Source organism: Polyodon spathula, chromosome 19 (genome assembly GCF_017654505.1).
Source record: "Polyodon spathula isolate WHYD16114869_AA chromosome 19, ASM1765450v1, whole genome shotgun sequence".
Lineage (NCBI taxonomy): Eukaryota > Metazoa > Chordata > Actinopteri > Acipenseriformes > Polyodontidae > Polyodon > Polyodon spathula.
In genome coordinates this window covers 20,180,159-20,201,374 of record NC_054552.1, presented here as the reverse complement: position 1 = coordinate 20,201,374, position 21,216 = coordinate 20,180,159, and the positions used below count along the sequence as shown (strand labels likewise).

Below are 21,216 nucleotides of genomic sequence, written 5' to 3'. Positions count from 1 at the left end.
AATATTCACTTAAAATCAGTCTAGGTCAGCTACATTCAAGGATGTATTCTACAAGACTGGTTATTTATAGCCTCAGAAACAATGGCCAGCACAGACCAAAAACATTTACACATTCTGCCTAATACTAGGATTCCACCAGTGAACTGTATGGTGGCAGTCCAGGCCATCTTTATTAGTAACTGACCATTTTTGAGTCACCTTTCCAAATGAATGACACAGAATACTGAATGAGATTGTATAAAAGGAGGTGCACTTTAAACTCCAAATTTGAATTCAGGGTTTCTATGAAACAAACAGCTGATTAACATCTATCACCTTCCACAGGCGTTTGCCTCCCTGCCTCTGCAGCATCTGCTGAGTGATTAAAACTGTGAACTTATCGAAAGCAGCTCAGTGCTGGCTAACAGTGTAGGGAGTCAACTGCTGTCCTACAGTATTTAACATGCTGTGCAATGTTTTTATTTATTTATTTGACTTGCTAATAGTATGCTTATGAAATTGTTCAGGCATGTACAATTGTTTAACCCTAAAGTCTCACTCCACCTGCAATCTGATAAATCCATTACTCACCAGTGACTTGCAGTAGAGCAATGAATGGTTGTGGTGTGTGACCATGTTATGAAAGTGGTTTGGCTCTGGGGCAATATAGTAGCACTATAGTAGTATATAGGGTCATAATAGTATTGTAATATAGTATGCTTAGGTTAAAAGTGGACATGGAGGGTAATCAGTTTATATGCTATCTAAATCTGTGGTGAAATGACTGTGCCCTCATATTGCATATGATTTTTGTTCCAATTTTCAATTATTTTCTTGGAGCATATAATAATAATAATAATAAATAATAATAATAATAATAATAATAATAATAATAATAATAATCTAAAAACGTTTAAGAAAAAGATGGTTGCGTTAAATGATGTGACCACAGCAAAAATTCTGCTTAACCCTATTAATTAATAAGTCGCCAGTTTTGGAATATGGCAGTGAAAAGAATAACACACACGGGTACCCTGCTTATACTGACCCATCCAAGCACCCGGAAAGAAGTTCAAGCTGCCCGGCGGATTTATAGTCCCCCACGTTGTCAGAAAAACGATAGTTGTTCGCCGATATTTTGACCGGATTCAACACCAGCGGCACCAGCCACAATTCCAGAACCAAGGAGCAGTGGACAGCGCCTCGGACATGCATTCAGTAAAGCCAGAAAACACAATGCACACAGCGCCTTCACAGACTTAAACTCACATCGTGTGCGCGCGTGTGTGTGTAGTGGTTACTAGTCAAACAACCGACAGGGGTGGTGAGCGGGGACCATCAGCACAGCACAGCACACCGGAGACGTCAATAATGCACTCTACGGGCAGCTCGAGTTGACAGCACAGCACAGCCGATTTCTTTCACAGGCACAGAAGTAAGGTTATTCAAAGGAAGTAACGGAGTTCTACCTAGCTTAGCCACATTCAGAGCAGTTATCACCGTGTATAACATTGTTCGCGATGATGTAAAAACAAACACGCAAATACTCTATGCATGACATGATCTCTTCTTGTGTTACCGAATGAAGATGCACCTAACATTTATCGATGGACTGTATGGCAGCCACCATGAAACTCGTTCTGACATTCTGCGTTCTCCTCGTAACTTTAATAAAAAGTAAGTAGACCCTCTATTTAAATTACAGTCGATCGACTTATTTAATAAATGTGAAACCACTGTGTTGAGGTTATTATATGTTTAAATTTATTTTCTCTGTTTTTCTACGATTTGTAGTTACGAATTTTTGAAAAGCTTGCAACAATGAGGTGTGTGGGATGATGTAGGAATACGGATTTATTTAAACAATTTATATTTTAAAGCTATACATGTTGTACTTAAACTGAAATCTTTGCTTTCCGTATAGATATAGCCTAAACCATACTGCGCTTAAGAATGCAAAGCGATATAAGATATTGCTATCCCTATGGGTAGAAAGTATGGGGCACGCAACTATATACGTCAAATGGGAAAGTGTGTATTAAGAAGTCTATGTTGCAACAGTGAAGTTGATAAGTGCCTTTTTGTATTAAATATTGTGCAAGTCTCTGCCACTCCTGGCCGGTACAATGTAGCATTCAGAAAGTGGGTCTAAATGGGAGGGGGTGGGATTGCTGAGCAAACCAAATAAAATGAATCTGTGGGAAGAACATTCATTGAGGTCATTAGGAGTGTCGAAGAGACTCTTCCTAAAACGACTGTAAGTCTATATCCTACAAAGGCATAAAGTTAACATTAACTTGTCTAATTGTTAAGCTTGTATTTTATTTGAGTATTTGAGCAGGTTAAAGTATGTGAATATATTTGCCTTCCCATTTTTATAAAGGGGTGCCTGTATTCAGAACTCCAACATGGAATAAAAATGTCTTACTTATTTCTGAAGGATAATACATACATACAAAAAAAAAAAAAACATTTTTCTTAACTGTATGCACACTAGGATAAAGAGATGGGTAGACATGCAAATACATGCATTTAAGCAATAGCACAACAGTCAGTGCCATATGTTTACGTGGTTTTATTCAAAGCTTGACAACACATTGTCTGTGCTGTCAACTCATTCCTAATTGATGGTTTGTAACAATCCTTAACCATCAGCCAGAAAGACTTCAGAGCACCATTTGCAAAATTAGCACAAAAATTTGAAGACTAGGGGATTACATGGACACAGAAAATACTGGTGGGAGAGTAAATCAATATTGATTTTAACATAATTAAAAGCTACAGTGAGCATTAGCTATATAGAGTTATTACCAGAGCTTTTTTAGATGTGCTTATGGGGCTGTCAGTGATGACAGAATGTGGTCCTTGCCAACTCTGGGGTCATTATAGGAGCCAGTGGCTCTTTGTGCTATCACTTCTGGGTCACAGTTTTAATTCCAGCCTAGGTCATATAGTGAATTAAAATCATGTACAGTACATCTGGTGTTGGTCTGGGTGCCGTTGTTCAGAGTACATTGGGGGCTCGGATTTGCTTATCTGAGGTGATGTTGTGGTTACTGGCTGCCTGGTGCCAGGCTTGAAACTGGACAGGTGACTTATACAAGGATATAGTTCCACTCTAAACTTGGGTCTAAATAACATATTGAAGCATGTTATGAAAAAGCTTTACAGAGCACTTTAAAATAATGACCACCAATTGATTTGAGATCATTATGATGTATACTGTGTGTGCTGTTATGTAGATCTTTCAGCAGCTTTGTGGATCATCTGGGCTGCAACTGTAAATGAGAAATGTGTCCATAATTGTTTCTATCAGTGGTGTCAAGTATACATTTTTTATAATTTTGTATTTGGTTATTGTTATCCTGAAGCAGAAAAGTTCAAAATACTTGTAATAGAGAAAGGCACAGCTTTTCTTATCTTCAAACAGCAAAAATGAAAATGCCTACTCTTCAATTACTTAAAATATCAAACGGTGTATAAACCCAATATTCCCACACGGTAATAACAGTGCAATTGCATGGAAAGGGTCTTGTGAACAGTACTTGTGTTACCTGATGTAATTACAGGCCATTTCCATGTAATTACACGTTTTACACTAGTTATGTAAGAGCAGGAGATGTTGGTAGTTACCCATTTAGCACTGTTTCATTGCATAGTTATGTGTGCCCTGTTAGCTAAAGTGCTACCATTTACACAAGTGTCAGCACTTTAACTTGTTTTACTCGATATAATCCGAATCAATGGCTTGAATAGGCAACACTACTTTTTGACAAGATGTATATAGTGTTAGTAGTACCTATATAATTAGTAGTGATAGTAGGATCAAGGTACTCTTGGAAGTTGAAAGAGGACACACAGTGCAGTCAGGAAGCACCTTCTCACCAAGAGGATAATACATTACAGTCTGGAGGCTCACAATTAGCAAGAAGCAATTAGACACCAAGAAGCAAATTTAATGAAGAGAATGGACACAATGAGCAGGTAACGCATGTGATTGGTCATTCTATTAAGATTGGAAAAATGATCATTACAGATTAGTAAATGATTCAGTACCACCAACCAATCAGCTTACAGCTCTGGTAGGATTTTATCAGACGGTAGATGCCCACTGTTATGTCACAGTATCAAATTTCAAATTTCAAATTTTTTGTCCATTGGAACCAGACAATTTATACTTTGCAACTACGAAAGCAACCAATCCTGCATCCGCCACTTCCGCATCAGCCAATCCACAGCCTGTCAGCTCAACTGGAGCTCAGTGTCTTTCACAGCAAACCGAGGCACTGACAGTAATATTGCTCCATTCAGATATCTGGCACTATCCAGATAAACTATAAGTAACTCTAACAAGTAAAACATTATTTGTTTAATAAGTTCAAGTTAAATGTAGGTTTTAGAGTGCTCATAACACCCATCGTGGTCATCAATTAATTCTGAAGCTGTGGAGTCTATACTGCAGGTATAGCAGCAATTAAAGTATCTGTTATAAGTGTAGATGATAATTAAAAGTAATGCGTATTTAATGCTTCACAGCTTGGGTTTGCATGTTGTCAAGCTTCTTGTACTTTGTTGGTTCCCAGCGTCTCAATGGTCAATTGAGCCTGCCTGGGACTTGACAGAGACACATGACCAATAAGTCCGGGTTTTCAATAAGACAAAAGAAAATAAAAATTCCACTTGCTTGTAAAGCATGTTTGTGACTGGATTCTTGATCCTTTAGGATTTCTCAGCGCTGTCTTAGTCCCCCTCAACCTAACCTACCAATTTACCTATCTGTCAACTACATTTCTGGTTATACAGTATATACATTATTCTGTGTTTGGAGAGAGTCGGGATGCTTTATATTGCTATAGCAAGGTGATCAATAAGGAATACAATATTATCCTTTCTGTATACAAAATAAGTGCCCTGTTACCACTAAAAAGAGATGTCCCACAATGACACACTCCTAGACTGTAATGAGTGGGAATCACAGGTCCCTTAGCTAATCTCTTACAGTTTGGCTGACTAGCATAATGTACAGCGATTTTCCAGGTCTTGTTCTAGTAAAGGTGGCTGTACGTTGGCTACCATTTGTCCGATAGTGTGTCAGCTTTTTCTTTTCCACAACCAAACACATCAGGTAGCAAGTTTAAGATGGAGCACCTGCTTCTCTTGCAAATATACCCCTGAGGCCAAGAAACAGTGACACACACAAACGAGACAGAAGCTCAAAAGAATAATGAAAACAAAAGGCAAAAGAAAATAAAAACACAGTAATAAAACTACAAAATAAAGGTGCTGCAATTGACAGCGTTATCCCAACCATAGCTATCCGCATGGCCTGGGTCTCCATCCTATGCTCACCCATTCCCTCAACCTGTTTGTAATGTTCGGGGTTCTGCCCAAGTTTTTCCCGGCTACTAAAATTTCCTTTTCTTTTTAATTAATTTGTTGTGGTGCTCGTCTGGCTGTGCTCGGTCTGGCAGCAGAGCTTCCGCCAGCTGGCTCATTCTTTCCTAGAAGGGCAGGCTGAGTTGAATAACAGAGCGTTATCTTATAGGGTCAGCAATTTTACTGCAAGACACTCCTTCTCAATGGTACTGTAGTTTTTCTCATGGGGAAGGAGCTTCCTGCTAATGTACAGGACCTGGTGCTTGCTTCCCTGCACGTCCTGAGACAACACTGCCCCGATACCTGTCTCTGGTGCATCCATCTGCAGGGTGAACCTCTTACTGAAATCAGGATTGCACAGCACTGGCTTGCTGCACAGCCTTCGCTTAAGAGCAAGAAAGGCTCTCTGGCACGGCTCCGTCCACTGAACCGAATTTGGGGCAGCCTTCCAGGTGAGGTCTGTCAAGGGAGTAGCAAGCATGGTGAAGCATGAAATGAGCTTCCTATAATAGCTTGCTAGTCCTGAGAAAGAGTGCACCTGGGTTTTGGTCGTAGGGACCGGCCAGTCAGCCAAGGCTTTCACCTTAGCAATCAGTGGTCTGATCTGGCCACTCCCTACTCGATACCCCAAATACTCAGACTCGCTTTTCCCAAAGGCACATTTCTTTGGGTTAGCAGGGAGCCCAGCCTCCCGCAAGGACTGCAGTACTGCCACTACCTAACACAGATGACTCAGCTAATACTCACTCTGGATAACCACGTCATTGATGTAAGCAGCGGTGTACTACTGATGGGGCCACAAAATAGAAAATTGCTGGTGCTCCATGCAGCCCAAAGAACATATTCCTAAATTGGTACAACCTGAAGGGAATCAAAAATGTCGTCCTCTGTCTGGATTCAGGGGTGAGGGGTATCTGCCAGTACCCCTTTGTTAAATACAGTGTTGTCATAAAATGAGCCATGCCTAGACGCTCCAACAATTAATTTACCCGGGGCACAGGATAAGCGTCAAACTTTTTTTATTGACTCACCTGAAGTCAATGTAAAATTGAGTTGATCCGTCCGGCTTATCCACTAAAACAATCAGACTGTTCCAGTCACTTTGGGACTCCTTTGTTACACCCAGTCTGAGCATCTCATCAATATCCGCCTTTATTACCTGCTGTTTGCGTTCAGGTATCCGGTATGACCTCTGGCAAACTGGCTCCCCAATGTAATGGTGGGCTACTCGAGTCTGCACTTCTGTGCTGGTTTATCTCAGATTATCTGCAATCTGTACTGACCCCTTTTTCTTTCAACACAGAAAGATCAGCTCCCAGGTCTGTGACGTCATCCGCTTGCACCACTAACAAAGCCTCCTGTTGCACCCAGGACTTGAAGAGGTTCACATGATAAATATGCTTTTCTCTCCATTGCTCCAGCTGGCAGATCTCATAATCCACCATCCCAATCAGGCCTGTAACCTCATAAGGTCCTTGCCACTTCGCCAGAAGTTTATACTCAGAGCTGGGTAACAGTGGAAGCACTTTATTCCTTGGCTGAAACATGCATAGTATTGTTATATTGAGTCTCCTGTCTGCATTGAGCCTGCTGCAAATTGTCATGCACACATTATCCCACAGACTCAAGATGTTTGCGCAGGTCCAACACATACTGTACAGTATTGGTCGAATTATCCTGCTGTTCCTCCCACATCTCTCTGACCACCTTGGGGTCTCCACCCATTAAGCAGTTCGAATAATGAAAACCCCATAGAAGCCTGAGGTACCTCTCTGATAGCAAAGAGAAGGTGAGGAATCAGCTAGTCCCAGTAGCGCACGTCACTGTTAATAAATCTTCGCAACATGTTTTTGAGGGTCTTATTAAAACGCTCCACAAGACCATCGGTCTGAGAGTGAAAAACCAAGGTCCTAATGGTCTTATTCCCCAAAAGTTTACATGTTCCGCGGACTAGCCGGGACATAAAGTTGGTGTCTTGGTCGGTCAGTATCTCCTTGGGGATCTCCCCCCGGGAGAAAACCTTCATGAGCTTGTTGGCAACAGACTTAGCAGACGGAGATCAGAGAGGAATGGTCTCTGGATAAAGCATAGCATAATCCAAAATGACCAATAGGTGTGTGTATCCCATCACACTCCTTTCTAGTGGTCCCACTCTATCTACTCCAATACGCGCTAACAGAGCTTCCACTAGTGGCAATGGCACCAATGGAGCTCGTGGGACGGCTTTCTGACACTCCCCACAGCATTCGTAAAATCACCTGATGTCACAATCCAGCTCCATCCAATAAAACCATGTCACGAACCTCGCTTTGGTCTTATCCCTTCCCAAATGACCAGACAGGGGAATAGTGTGAGCAAGCTGCAACAAATACTCATTAAAGAGCTGAGGAATGAGCAACTGGTGATGCTCTTCCCCCGTCTGGGGTAATTTTTCAACAAGGTTAAAAAGGTCTCGATTAATTTCAAAGTGAAGGTACGTGGTGGCAAGCGTGGGCTCGGCCACCCGACCATTAACCACAGCTGCTTGGTCAAAGAGCCTGCACAGCACGTCGCCCGTCACCCGTCCCCCCCCCTTGCTTCTGTGACAGGAGCAAGCTAAAGAATCAGCTCCCATGGCTTCCAGCTCAGGATCGAGTTGGTCCTGAGTGGAGGCAGACGAGCCAGACGAGCCAGACCCCTCTTCACCAATCGACACCAGCTGAAACTTCTTAGATTCCCTCCATTGCCAGCACTCATTCTCAGCGGCCCGGCGTTCCCGTTTAGTTTTTTGGGGTTTAAATCTATGGCAAAACCAGGCCGGGTCATGAAAGTGGAAGATCTCTCCAATTACTTCCTCTTTCTTAGCCAATAGGGAGGATGGGGCCGTGTGGCAGGCTGGCGAGTGGATAGAGGCCCAGAGACAGTCTGTAGTTCAAAAAAATAATTATTTTATTATAAATACACAAAAATAAAAGGGCACAAGGGCCAAAACAAAGTGATTTAAACACAAAAAGAAAGACAAAAAGCAAAACTAACAAAAATAACAATTTCCAGGCTGGGCAATGCCTTCACTGGATTTATCAAAATTCAAAAATCACACACCAAAAACCAACAACCTGCTTCCTCAGCTTCCTCCTCCCCAATGAGAAGCAGAGGCCTCCTTATGTCAGGTGGCTGGGCGCTGATTGATCGTTAATTAACCTAATCAACGCCAGCCACCTGAACATAATAAACCCAGGCAGGTAGGGGAAATTAACCCCATCCCTGCCAATTTAAAAAGGGCAGAGCTTTGCTCTGCCACAGGCCGTCACAGCAGCCAACCAATCTTTGTACTGCTCGCAGTCCTGCCCCAGAACTACAGGTACTGGTAACCGAGGACACAACCCCAATTGCACTCGCGTCACCTGCTGGCCAATTTTTTAATTCACAAACATCTTAGGATAAGTGAGCACATCCCCGTGAATACATTTAATAGGCACCTGTCCCGTTATTTGTTTATGCCCCAGTGAGATTAAGCTCTCTTGTATCAGGGACTGACTACACTCTGAATCTAAGAGTCTGGGTTTGTGTATCATCCACTGACACATGAATAACAAAACCTGTCTGCTGGAGTGACTGATGGAATGGATCAGTCTTACCTGGTCGGATGAGGTCACATCCCATAGCGGTGCAATTCCGGTCGATTGGCTCACCTCCAGCCTGTTCCACACATCGGTGAACTGTTTTCTCGCCAGGAAGATTCAGTAGGAGTTTGAAACACAGGAGCCTTCATAGGAGCTTGATATTAGAGTGGCCATGCAAGACTCCGGTCCAACACCGCAACAGCCCGTGGATGACCCCACCCAGCCCCGGTTCTCGGGCCGAGAGCTCCTACCGCCACACTACGTACAAAGACCTGGCTACCCCCACAGTGCCTTCTCCATCCCTGGGGCCAGTAGAAGGGATGTTGCTGGAGTAGCATCAGATCTCCCTTGTTACAACTTATTATAGGGCAGTGTATTCTAGTGGCTAAAGCCAGGGATTGGGAGGTAGAGTGAACAAGATACAGATGAGGGACTGTAATGCAGTTTGACCTTGTGGTTAGAAGTTTAGCTGTTACTGGGAGGCAGTGTGTGGTTAGATTTGTTAATTCAGATGTGTCTAACTTCAAGAGCAGATGGTGCTGTGTCAGCATGTACAATGAAAGTGAAACAGCAATAAAATCCACACTGGTTCAGATGAAATGTCAGGGTTGAAGAGTAGGTTATTACCCTAGTTTTGTTTTGGCTGTTAGTATTTGATATACTGGTGCTGTTCTACCCGAAATTGTCTTCCAAAACAGTATTTCTGGAATACACTGGGCATTTGTAATAGAGGCGTGTGAATTAGTTGCAAGAGATTGAGAGAGACAGAGGAATTGTGGCTGACAGGTCATCACAGATGCCCAGGTTTTATTTACTATATATACAGGGATCGCAATACAATTGCCAGACCAGCAACGATAATAGTAAGGCGGGATTGTTGAGTCCATGTGACTATATCAACAATGGTGTAACACACAGGCACAAGTACACAAACAAAGTGTAACAAACATAATAAACAAAAAAATGCAAAACAAAACCCAGTGGGGGGAAAAAACACTGCGAACAAAACCAAAGCTGGCCAAAACAGCGTCTGGTTTCTTGAAAGTTGAGGTTATCCCGGGCTACACAAGGTGATAACGAGTAACACACCCTGGATAAAACAGTCATGCTTGTTCATAGCCGATTGTGGCAGAGCACAGCTCTGCCCTTTTTCAATTGGCAGGGATGGGGTTAAATTCCCCTATCTGCCAGGGTTTATTATGTTCAGGTGGCTGGGGTTGATTAGTTGATTAGCTTAATTAACGATCAATCAGCGCCCAGCCACCTGACATAAAAGGAGGCCTCTACTTCCCATTAGGAGGAGGGAGCTGAGAAGCAGGTTTGTGGTTTGTGGTTTTGAAATTGTTTAAATCCAGTGAAGGCATCGCCCAGCCTGGAAACCTTTATTTTTGTGAGTTTTGCTTTTTGCTTTATTTGTGTTTAAATATCTGGTTATTTTGCCCTTGTGCACTTTTATTTTGTGTTAATTTGTAATAAAAGTATATATTTTTTTGAACTGCAGTCCATTTCTGCCTCTATCCACTCACCAGCCTGTCACATTTGGTGCCAGCAGTGGGATATAGCGCCTCCAAGAGGCTTGGAGCAGTACTGCAGCGTTTATTTTTTTTTTGGGACAATTTTTTTTTTTATTATGGGATAACAGCGGCAAAGGCAGGAAAGGCAGTAGCTGAAGAAATGTAAGCTGCTGCAGCCACCGCTGGAGGACCCAGCCAGCCTCTTCCCCTGGTGTTCCTGGTGCGGGAAGGAGGACCACCGTTGGCGGTCTTGCCCAGACGTGCCACCGGCAAACTGATGTTGCTGGTGTGAGGAGGACGGCCACAACTGGGCAGGATGCCCCTACCATCAGGCCCAGGAAGAGGTGCAGTGTTCACCCCGGGCATCAGGGGCCACCCCACTACCTCCAGTACCACCACCTTCACCACCGTCCCAGGAGATCTGGGACTGGTTGATGCACCCTGAGGCAGACCTTGTCCACGATCTCCCCATAGTTATCAACACGCTGTGGTGTCGAGATGGGGAGAGGTGGGAAAAGTGGGAGGAACAACACCACCCGGCGTCCTTCCCAGAGGTTGCCCTATTGGTTGTGAATTACCTGGCGGTAGACATGGGAGATGGCCCAGTTATTCCAACAGAGAGGGAGGAGCGGCCGTCCCGAGAGCCAGAGAGGGAGAAGCTGCCGTCCCGAGAGGGAGGAGCAGCCGTCCCGAGAGCCAAAGAGGGAGGAGCCGCCATCCCGAGAGCCAGAGAGGGAGGAGCCGCTGCCTCGAGAGCCAGAGAGGGAGGAGCCGCCGGCCTCGAGAGCCAGAGAGGGAGGAGCCGCCGCCTCAAGAGCCAGAGAGGGAGGAGACGCCGCCTTGAGAGCCAGAGAGGGAGGAGCAGGTTGCCTGCTGCTCCGCATCACCTGGGGTTGCCTGCTGCTCTCGCCTAGGCTGCTGGTGTCTCCTTTTTGTTTTCTAGGCCTCCCGAGGGTCCGCTGCTGCCGTCGCCTCCCGAGGGTCTGCTGCCACTGTCGCCGCCTCTGCCACCAGAGGGAGCCGGGCCGCCGTCGCCGACTCCACCACAAGAGGGAGCCGGACCACCGTCGATGTATTACCTTGGAGATCCGGGGCCCCCTCAACCAAAGAAGGCTTGGGAGCTCCGACATCAATACTGCCCACCACTGCCCACCAAAACATCCCACCCAAGGGACATAATTGGACTCTTGGGAGGGGGGAGTTGGCCGATTGCGGCTGGTGTACATTGTACATGGGGGGAGGTGTGTGGCAGAGCACAGATCTGCTCTTTAGAAATTGGCAGGGATGGGGTTCAGTTCCCCTGCCTGGGTTTATTATGTTCAGGTGGCTGGGGTAGATTAGTTGATTAGTTGATTAGATTAATTAACAATCAATCAGCGCTCGGCCACCTGACATAAAAGGAGGCCTCTTTTTCCCATTAGGAGGAGGGAGCTGAGGAAGCAGGTTGATGTTTGTGATTTTTCAGTTTTCTAAATCCAGTGAAGGCATCGTCCAGCCTGGAAACCTTTATTTTTGTGAGTTTTGCTTTTTGCTTTATTTGTGTTTAAATATCTGTTATTTTGCCCTTGTGCACTTTTATTTTGTGTTAATTTATAATAAAAGTATATATTTTTTGGGAACTGCAGTCTGTCTCTGGGCCTCTATCCACTCGCCAGCCTGTCACATCGATCCATAGACCTTTACCTCCAGCTCATTTAGAACAAATGAACTGGCTTTCCAGCTCCTCTTTTATAGCATGTGACCAGGGTTCATTGATGATCAATTTATCAATTAACACCTGGGCACATTCCATGCCCGTCTTATTAGGGAGTGGATTCTAACCCCTGCCCTGCCGTATTTTGAAAAACATATTTCATTTCAACAAACTTAATTTACTAAATTAAAAAGAAACACAAATTCTCTTTATGTGTACAGGGCCTCAGCCATGCCACATCAATATATTACAGAACAGTCTATATAACCTATGTTAACATCTAATTTATTATCCACTGGTTTGTAACATATTTCCAAAATATTTCCAAAAGTGCATATATGTTTTTTTCAATGATAATTTCAAATAAAATAGTTAACATTAATCACACCTAGAAACAAAGTTATATATGTATATATTTTTCATGAATGTACAGCAGCACTGCCCTAAAAAGGCATTGGGACAGAACCAGTAAACCAGTCTGATGAATCTACAGACAAGGGTGGCCATCTATAGCGCTTATACTTTACCTAAAGGCATAAATCATAATATTGATTAAAAAGAAGATTTCCTATTCAAGAAGTTCTTTTATTTCTGCCCAGGTACAATGCACAGAAAGGGTGCAGGGCTTTTGAGATGTGGTACTTCTGCTCTTGCATCTGTCTGTTTTAATCGTTTTCCTATCATTGTATTATTATTATACCAAAATTTTGGTATTTTATACCCCAGTATGTTAAAAGGGTTAAATAACACGGGAGATGTGCAACTTTATTTGTAATTTTTTTTGTCATGCAGAGGTTTTCTTAACAGAACTTATTCTTTGCTTTTTGCTAGAGATAAGCAGATACGTTACTTTTTTGTTTTTTACTTGTCTGTAGTTCTGTATTTGGGAGTTGAATTTTTATTACTAATACACTCCAGAGAGATGGTATTAAATTATTACCGTTTGCAGGAAGCAGCTCAGCAGATGCAGAGGAGAGGCTGATGAACAACCTGCTCTCCCAGGAACGATACAACAAACTGATCCGGCCAGCTGTTAACAGCACACAGCGGGTCTCCATTCAGCTCCAGGTCTCGCTCGCACAGCTCATCAGTGTGGTAAGGAGAGTCTATTACTTTTACACTCAATCAAAAATAAACTTTGTTGTTCGTTTTTAGTGATTTGAGTCTGTATGCAGTAGGCTTTAAGTGATTTTCTAACAAAATAGATGTGTGACTGTGTGTGATTAGAGGAATTTGTTTCAGTGTGGAGGCACACAGCCACACAAAACAAAACTGGTCAGATAGAAACTAGACCAATATAAAAGGAGAGGTCTGTGACATTCATAATAGAACTGCTTACTGGTAAATGTCTGCCTTATTGTTACATCTGTCCTACCCTACAAAATGGAACCCATTCAAATAAAGGCAATTTCTGTGGCTACCTGGGCCATGAAGTCAATGGTTCAAATACATGATTTCTGCTACCATTAACAGACAAAGGATTACCTAAACAGCAAAAGCATACACATACACAGGGATGGGATGCTGGTAGGTAGAGTTCCAACTTACGATTGTTATAGAAAGTAAAACATAGACTAGCACTAATATTGCATTAGTGTTTAAAGCAGGTTGTGACAGTTTTTTTAATCAAATGTTTTTGTTTTTTTTTGCCTCCATAGAATGAAAGAGAGCAGATCATGACCACAAATGTCTGGCTTAATCAGGTGAGAGTGCTGAGTGTTGGTTTTAATACTTGCCAAACAGTTTGTGTCGTACAGTAATGTTAATGAGACACACATGTTATCTATCACATGAAAACGAAGGGAATGATTTTCATCTGTGTGTAAACTGTGTTCAATTTATTTTTATATTGTGACAAAGTGTTGCCTGTGTAGGCAGGCTTGAACACAAATCAATATGGGAGACAACACAAGAGTCCCACAAGGGAAGCTGTTTTCCAACAGGGCAGTACCTGTATGTTTATTTGGCACTGTTTCCAGTGAGCAGCATCATATTAACAGAATACAGTTCTTGGTTCACAAATCAGGCTCTCATACACAAACTCTCTTACAGCCGGCAGGGTAGTCAAAACGGTCCAAAGTCATACACTAAATAATATCACCTTTTCTCTTGCAATTTCCCACAAGACATCTCCACAACACCAACCTTTTTTTTTCCTTCTCCTCTATCACCATTTTTTTCTTTTATCTGGGCTGGCCACACTGTGCAGATGTGCTGACCACACCTTATGTGCTTATCTTGTGTTCTGGTAATTGTAGTCTTTTGGGGTGGCCATTTTGTCTATTGTAGTCCTTCTCACGGCAACCATTTTGCAAGAAGACACAACCCCATTGAAACCTCTGTCTTTACATACCTCCCATTGATCACCATGCCCCTTGATTTATCACAATGTTAACAATTGTTTAACTTTATCTTTACATTCAGAGGAGCTTGATCCCAGTCTGTTTTACTGTGTACTGTTTAAATTTCTTAACAGAAATGCTCCCTACTTTCCGCTCGACATTATCAGATCTCTTAGCAGGTCCATTAATGGCTGGACAAAAAGTAAAAGAATCAACACCATCTTAATTCTTACCCTGGCTGTATTGTCTGTTTCCACAGGAGTGGGATGATTATCGTCTGAGTTGGGACCCTTCGGAGTATGATGGAATTGACAAAATAAGGATACCTTCTCGACACATATGGCTTCCTGATATAATGCTGTACAACAAGTATGTATGTGTGGAGAGCAGCAGGTTCAGTAATCAATATAACAGGTTTCTACTCATCCATCTATCTAGCGATGCATTATTGGAACATATCTGAAGAGGAATGCGCACCAATATAAAAAAATGTGACTTCCATATTGTTTTTTAAGACGCAAAGGCGTACCGGTAGTTTCTAACAGGTAAACATATTTCATAAAGACAGAGAGGGTGCCCACTCTTCCCAGGTCAAGCATATCATCTGGCTGTGATCCATACCTGCTTAACGGATTTTCCCAGGAGTTTCAAGGTTTTCTATTCAGTCTCAGGGTTCCAAATGAACTAAAAAGTTCTTCCCCAGTGCTATCGTTAGCTGCGTCAAGTTTTTGTTACAAAATGGAGAATGACAGGTGGAACTGCTCCAGTTGATAACATCAGTCATTTTCTTTTAATGGGCACTTGAAACAACCAATGATAGCAAGAATATCTATTGAGTCGTCCATTCAGAGAAGAGGGATGCAGTTATGGGGAGTGGCATTGCAAAGCTCGCTGACGCTTCACTTCCCAAACTGAGCGCGGATGAGAAGAGTTTAAAAGAAATACATTTATTTAAGTATTATACTTAAATAATATATATATATATATATATATATATATATATATATATATATATATATATATATATATATATATATATATATATATTCCCACCAGGTTAAATACCGTTGTGTCGTCAAGCTAAAATGTTCATCAATACTAATAAAGTGACAAAGTGCTTTGGTTTTTATTTTTGAATACCCAGGGTGGAAATATGGTGTTAGGTTATGGAAATAAATAGAGAATGCGGGTGATTTGTTAAAAATTGTAATAACCAGCAATACGGATGAGTGCCACTCATCACCTAATTTTGGTGAGTACCAAACCATTTCTGCTGGTACTCACGTGAGAACCTAATGTTACAAGTTATGTGAACCCCTAAGTATAGGGTTATTTCATAAGCTGATAACCCTTTAGTAGTCCCACCTAAAAAGAGGTAAAGTGGCATTAGGATATGGGTATTAGGTATTAGCTCAAAATGCTCTCCTAACCATTAAACGATCAATACCCTGTGCCTATATATATTATATCATAGATATATATATCTATATATATATATATATATATATATTATATATATATAGTATATATAAACTGTGTTCCCCCTATCTCTGCAGTGCGGATGGCACATATGAGGTGTCTCTCTTCACGAATACAGTGGTGCAGTTCAATGGAAGTATTTTCTGGCTCCCTCCTGCGATTTACAAAAGCGCCTGCAAGATTGAGGTCAAACACTTCCCGTTTGACCAGCAAAACTGCACCCTCAAGTTCCGCTCTTGGACTTACGACCATACAGAGATTGACCTAGTGCTGAAGAATGAGGTGGCCAGAATGGATGACTTTACCCCAAGTGGGGAGTGGGACATCGTAGCGCTTCCTGGACGGAGGATCGTCAATCCTCTGGATCCTACCTATGTAGATGTCACCTATGACTTCATTATTAAGAGGAAGCCCTTGTTTTACACCATCAACCTTATCATCCCTTGTGTGCTCATCACCTCTTTGGCCATCCTGGTCTTCTACCTCCCCTCAGACTGTGGCGAGAAGATGACCCTGTGCATCTCAGTCCTTCTGGCCCTCACTGTCTTCCTGCTTCTGATCTCTAAGATTGTACCGCCCACTTCCTTGGATGTCCCCTTGATCGGGAAATACTTGATGTTCGCAATGGTCTTGGTGACCTTCTCCATCATCACCAGTGTTTGTGTCCTCAACGTCCATCACCGCTCCCCCAGCACTCACACCATGCCATCCTGGGTCAAAGTAGTCTTCATGGTGAAGCTGCCTGCCTTACTATTCATGAAGCGCCCCGAGAACAGCTCAGCCAGACAGAGGCTTTGTCAGCAACAGATGAGGCTTCGCAAGGCTGCACTGGCCGCCTCCCCTCATATTGCCTTCACTTCCATCTGTTCCTCCTCTCCTGGACACTTCTACAAAAATGCCACTTACTTTGTCAACCCTGCCAGGAAAGCAGATATACCGGATAGCTTTTCAGGCCAGCAGGACCTCCGTCAACGTGGTTCAGCACGCTATGGTCCTGAAGTCCTGGAGGCTGTCGAAGGGGTCCGGTTTGTTGCTGATCATATGAGGGGAGACGATGATGATAAAAGTGTAAGTCTCCCTGGGAGAATAATTCCAAGTGTTGGGCATAATAACTCAACAGGTCAAAGTGTAGGGCATATTAACAAAGAGAATAGTCTACAGCAAGGCTTCTCAAACTCGGTCCTGGGGACCCCTCTGTTGGTTTTCATTCCAACCGAGCTCTCAATTATTAACTAGACCCTTAATTGAACTGATAATTTGCTTAATTAGACCTTTTTACTTGTTTTCAGCATTGTTTTAAACCGTTGCAGTTCAAGTTACTCAAATCTTATAGCTAACTTGAAATATGCAACTGTTCAAGTAAAAAGGTCTACTTAAGCAAATTATCAGTTCAGTTAAGGGTCTGATTAAGAAATTGATAGCTCGGTTGGAATGAAAACCAGCAGACACTGGACTACAGTATTGGTTTGTGATGAAGTGATGTGACATCATTTTTTTAATATGTATTTCTTTTTTTATTATCGGCATGTCAATGTATTATATAAGTCATTCATGAACTTGCATCTATTTAACTGTGTATCTAACCCTAATAGACTATAATTTCAATAACAACTTTACTCCAACTCTAAAATCAGCCTGGCCTCGTGGTTAGAGCTGAGGACTTGGGGATCGTATGGGTGTGGTTATTGTTTCAGCACTGAGGTTACAATGCTAAATTCACTGACCATGTTTCTGTTTTCCAGGTGATTGAAGACTGGAAATATGTGGCAATGGTGGTGGATCGGATGTTTATGTGGATTTTTGTCTTTGTCTGTGTGGTGGGAACTCTTGGACTTTTCCTCCAACCTCTCTTTTAGAATCACATAGTGTGATGATCAGCCACCCTAAACTTCATCTGCAACCAAACCCCCCCCCCCCCCCCCCCCCCCAAAAAAAAAATAAAAAAATAAAAAAAAAACCTGACAGCCCTCTTTATTTACACAATGCTTTCAATGACAAGGTGTGTCCAACCATTCTGGTAATAGCCCACATTTAACAGCTATGGGAAGTTGGCTGTGGTGTTCTGAACAGAAGCAATGCTATTGGTGCATAATCAAAAGTTATTTAACATGTTATCATATGAATGTATATTTAAAATGCCAAGGAAGTACATATTCTACATCTCTTGGGTAATGATTTATCTGTTTTGAAAACTTCATTAAATCCATATACCCAATGCCTGTCTGAAATGGACTTTATTAGTACACTGAGAATAAGAAAGAGCAGCCCAGCATTTAAATGTTGAAATTAGCTACCTCATTTGGTCCCTTTATTTACAGTTTATACTGTAAGATTTGATGCTGATCAATGTTGTAGCTTTATTTTTACAGTTTAATGTTGAGATGTACTTCCTTGTTATCCATGTGTACAAATAAAGGTTGTGCACATTTTATTTATTATGTTTTCAGATGAGAATTCAGGTGAGAAAAAGGAATTTGTTTTTGGTGACCCCACAAATGACTTTCATAGCAACACCATTGTTTTTAGTTAACATACAACAACTATCATAGTTTATGTAATACCTAGTATAAGGCTCACTGTTTCACTCAAACACAAGACAACATACTTTGTAACAATTAATGGAGTCTTTAACAGATTAAAGAACTACTGTTGTTGTAATATAAAAAAGGGAATTCAATATTTGCCCACAGCTGTAGATGCCACATCTCTATGGTCAAATGAAAAGTGGTCGGTAGAACACTAACAATACCTCAGGCTTCTTTATGTATTTATTACATTGTGGTTTGAGGTGTGTCACTACATCATGGAAACTTCCTAACTCAGTATCTCAATAGCAATAATAGGATTTTGGCTCTTGTGTTGGTGTGGATTTTGCAGCAGTAGTAAAAGGCTCCTTTCACAAACAAATTCTGCTTTAATTAAAGTTTAGATTCAAACAAATATACTGTATGTTGGAATAGCATTTGTTTATATTTCACATTTGTGAGCTGTTGCCTTTTTAACCCTTTACTGCCCAGGGTATGTTCCCATTCTCAATGTCTAATTACATTTCTCAATGTCAAATATATTGCACAGTGGAGAGCAAAGGGTTAAACGACATTAACTCAGGATTAAACAATTGCATTTTACTGAAGAAAAAACATAGAAAACAACTTCAGAACCCTACTAAACATTATTATAAATCTCCATTAGAATGCATTAGTAGAAACTACACTGATAACTTTGCAGAGTGTAGATTTCGCACTTTGTCAATTACAAAACATACATTTTTAAACCACAACCACTAAATAAAGGGATTAGATCCATTAGCACAAAAAAGGCTTGTCATCTGTTTTTTAATTTCGATTTAATAACTTATAATATGTGTATACGTGCTTGGTATCTGTTGAGCATGTACTTCTCTAGCCCTCTTAGTATGACAGACCTGACACACTTTGCTCACTCGAAATAGGGAGCCTTAGAAACATTCATGATTAAGCACAGACTACATGTTATTTTATTGTGTCCCTACTATGATGTACAGTGGTATACTGTATGTTAAAAATCAGATAAAAGAAAGACAAGGTAAGGGTGTTTCACAGTAGTTTCAATAATGGTTCATGCTGCTCATGAAAGTGCTCACTTTTTCATTTATCCAATTTAAAAACATAAGCCACCATTTTGGACAACGTACTAGAGCAGCAAGATAGTATTTATTGATTAATCACCACCACAGCATCGAAATGTTGAAATTAGACAGTCCCTAGCATCAGTATCAATTCTATTTGTGTGGTGTGGGTTAGTAGCTTTCATCCAGTGGGAACCAGCCTGGATTACTGTTGTATCCACTGGTCTTACTAAAGTGCATTTTCAAAAGAAAAACTTCTATAATCCATGTTAATATCAATTTAGAAATATACTGTAAAGATGTGTGTGTATGTACAGTGTAAACTTCCCTTTGTGTATGTGTTAGGGAGTCTCATCTAAAATTTCTTTCAGTAGCAAACAGATGCTTTTAGACAATTCATGGGTCATTTCACCTGGAGGGTGAAATTGTCTCCACCTCTTCATTGGCTTCATTCCTGTCAATAAGCAATCAGCTAATCTGCTTACTGAGTGACATGATTTCAGCCAATAGCATGATTTGACTCAGAAGATACTGCTAGGTGGAATGACCAAGAAAGTAAAGCAGTAATAGACTTTGTGGAATTAGTGTAGTACCAGGTGTCAATTTAAAATGAAAATACAGGTTTGCTATGACATGCATTTCTTTAAAATCACATTTGAGACATGTAGAAAATGGAAGTGCAACATATGTAGAATTTATGGAATAAGGCAAGCATGAGAGCAGCACTTTCATTCCTTATAAGAATGGATGACACCAAGACAATAGATGGGGCAGGGGGTGGTTTAAAAGCTCACAGTTATTACTACTATTTGAACCAATTTTATTGCTAATTGGATTACACATTGTTTCCATTATAAGTCATTGAAGGTTTTGTATAAATGCTTCTTACTAAAATGTACTGCTGTCTTTTATATATGCATATATTAAAAGAAAAATGGCATAACCTCTGTATCACTTTTTAAAAATGATTTATGTTTATGACAACATTAAATATCTTCCATTTTGTCTGAAACAAGTTACATTAATAATAAATGCTTACATCTGCAGTAATAATCATCAAACTTGTATTGAATGTCAGAAGTAGCCGTTTGGTGCTGTCTGGTGTAATAAAATGATTGCAATAACAGTTTTTTTTTATATATGTCCTGGAGACATATATGACCATTCCTCAATGATTAACACATTCCATCAAAGAAGTTTGGCCAGTAAATTTGCAGCAAAGTCTGTTCTCCAGAATGGTCCTGTAAAAGGAGAGCCGATCCGCTTACAATGGTGTTGAGAGAGACGGAGGATTCTCTTTGCAAAGCTGCAACATTTTTACGGTATTGCACTGCAACAGTGTCACAGCAAGTAAATAGCAGGTTTTAGCTAGCTAAAAATGAACAATACAAATGTATAGAGGAAGATGGCTGCAAGATGACTTCCTCACAATCAGAGTACATGTCATGGCTACAAATGTTTTGCAGCAGGTCTTCTTTTAGAAAAGGTGCTATGACAGGTGTTATTATTATTATTATTATTATTATTATTTTATTATTATTATTATTATTATTATTATTATTATTATTATTATTATTCATAGGGTTCAGGTTCAGGTAAGAGGTGCTATGACAGGTGTTATTAT

General features: G+C 41.2%; 1 protein-coding gene across 1 annotated transcript; it reads left to right on the top strand.

Annotated features, from left to right (window-relative positions):
* The first annotated feature begins 1,139 nt into the window (after positions 1-1,139).
* Positions 1,140-17,906, top strand: LOC121294363 (neuronal acetylcholine receptor subunit beta-4-like). The gene is made up of 6 exons (XM_041217989.1): positions 1,140-1,656; positions 13,114-13,259; positions 13,823-13,867; positions 14,766-14,875; positions 16,063-17,053; positions 17,728-17,906. The coding sequence occupies exons 1-6, from the start codon at positions 1,587-1,589 to the stop codon at positions 17,839-17,841; spliced, it is 1,476 nt and encodes a 491-aa protein (XP_041073923.1). The 5' UTR covers positions 1,140-1,586; the 3' UTR covers positions 17,842-17,906.
* The last annotated feature ends 3,310 nt before the right edge of the window (positions 17,907-21,216 follow it).

What these genes read in the sequence shown, in the direction of transcription:
- LOC121294363 (XM_041217989.1), top strand. Translation starts at nt 1,587, where the DNA reads ATGGACTGTATGGCAGCCACCATGAAACTCGTTCTGACATTCTGCGTT. An exon ending in TCGCACAGCTCATCAGTGTG is followed by an intron (nt 13,260 to 13,822) that starts GTAAGGAGAGTC and finishes TTGCCTCCATAG; the next exon opens with AATGAAAGAGAGCAGATCAT. An exon ending in GAGACGATGATGATAAAAGT is followed by an intron (nt 17,054 to 17,727) that starts GTAAGTCTCCCT and finishes TCTGTTTTCCAG; the next exon opens with GTGATTGAAGACTGGAAATA.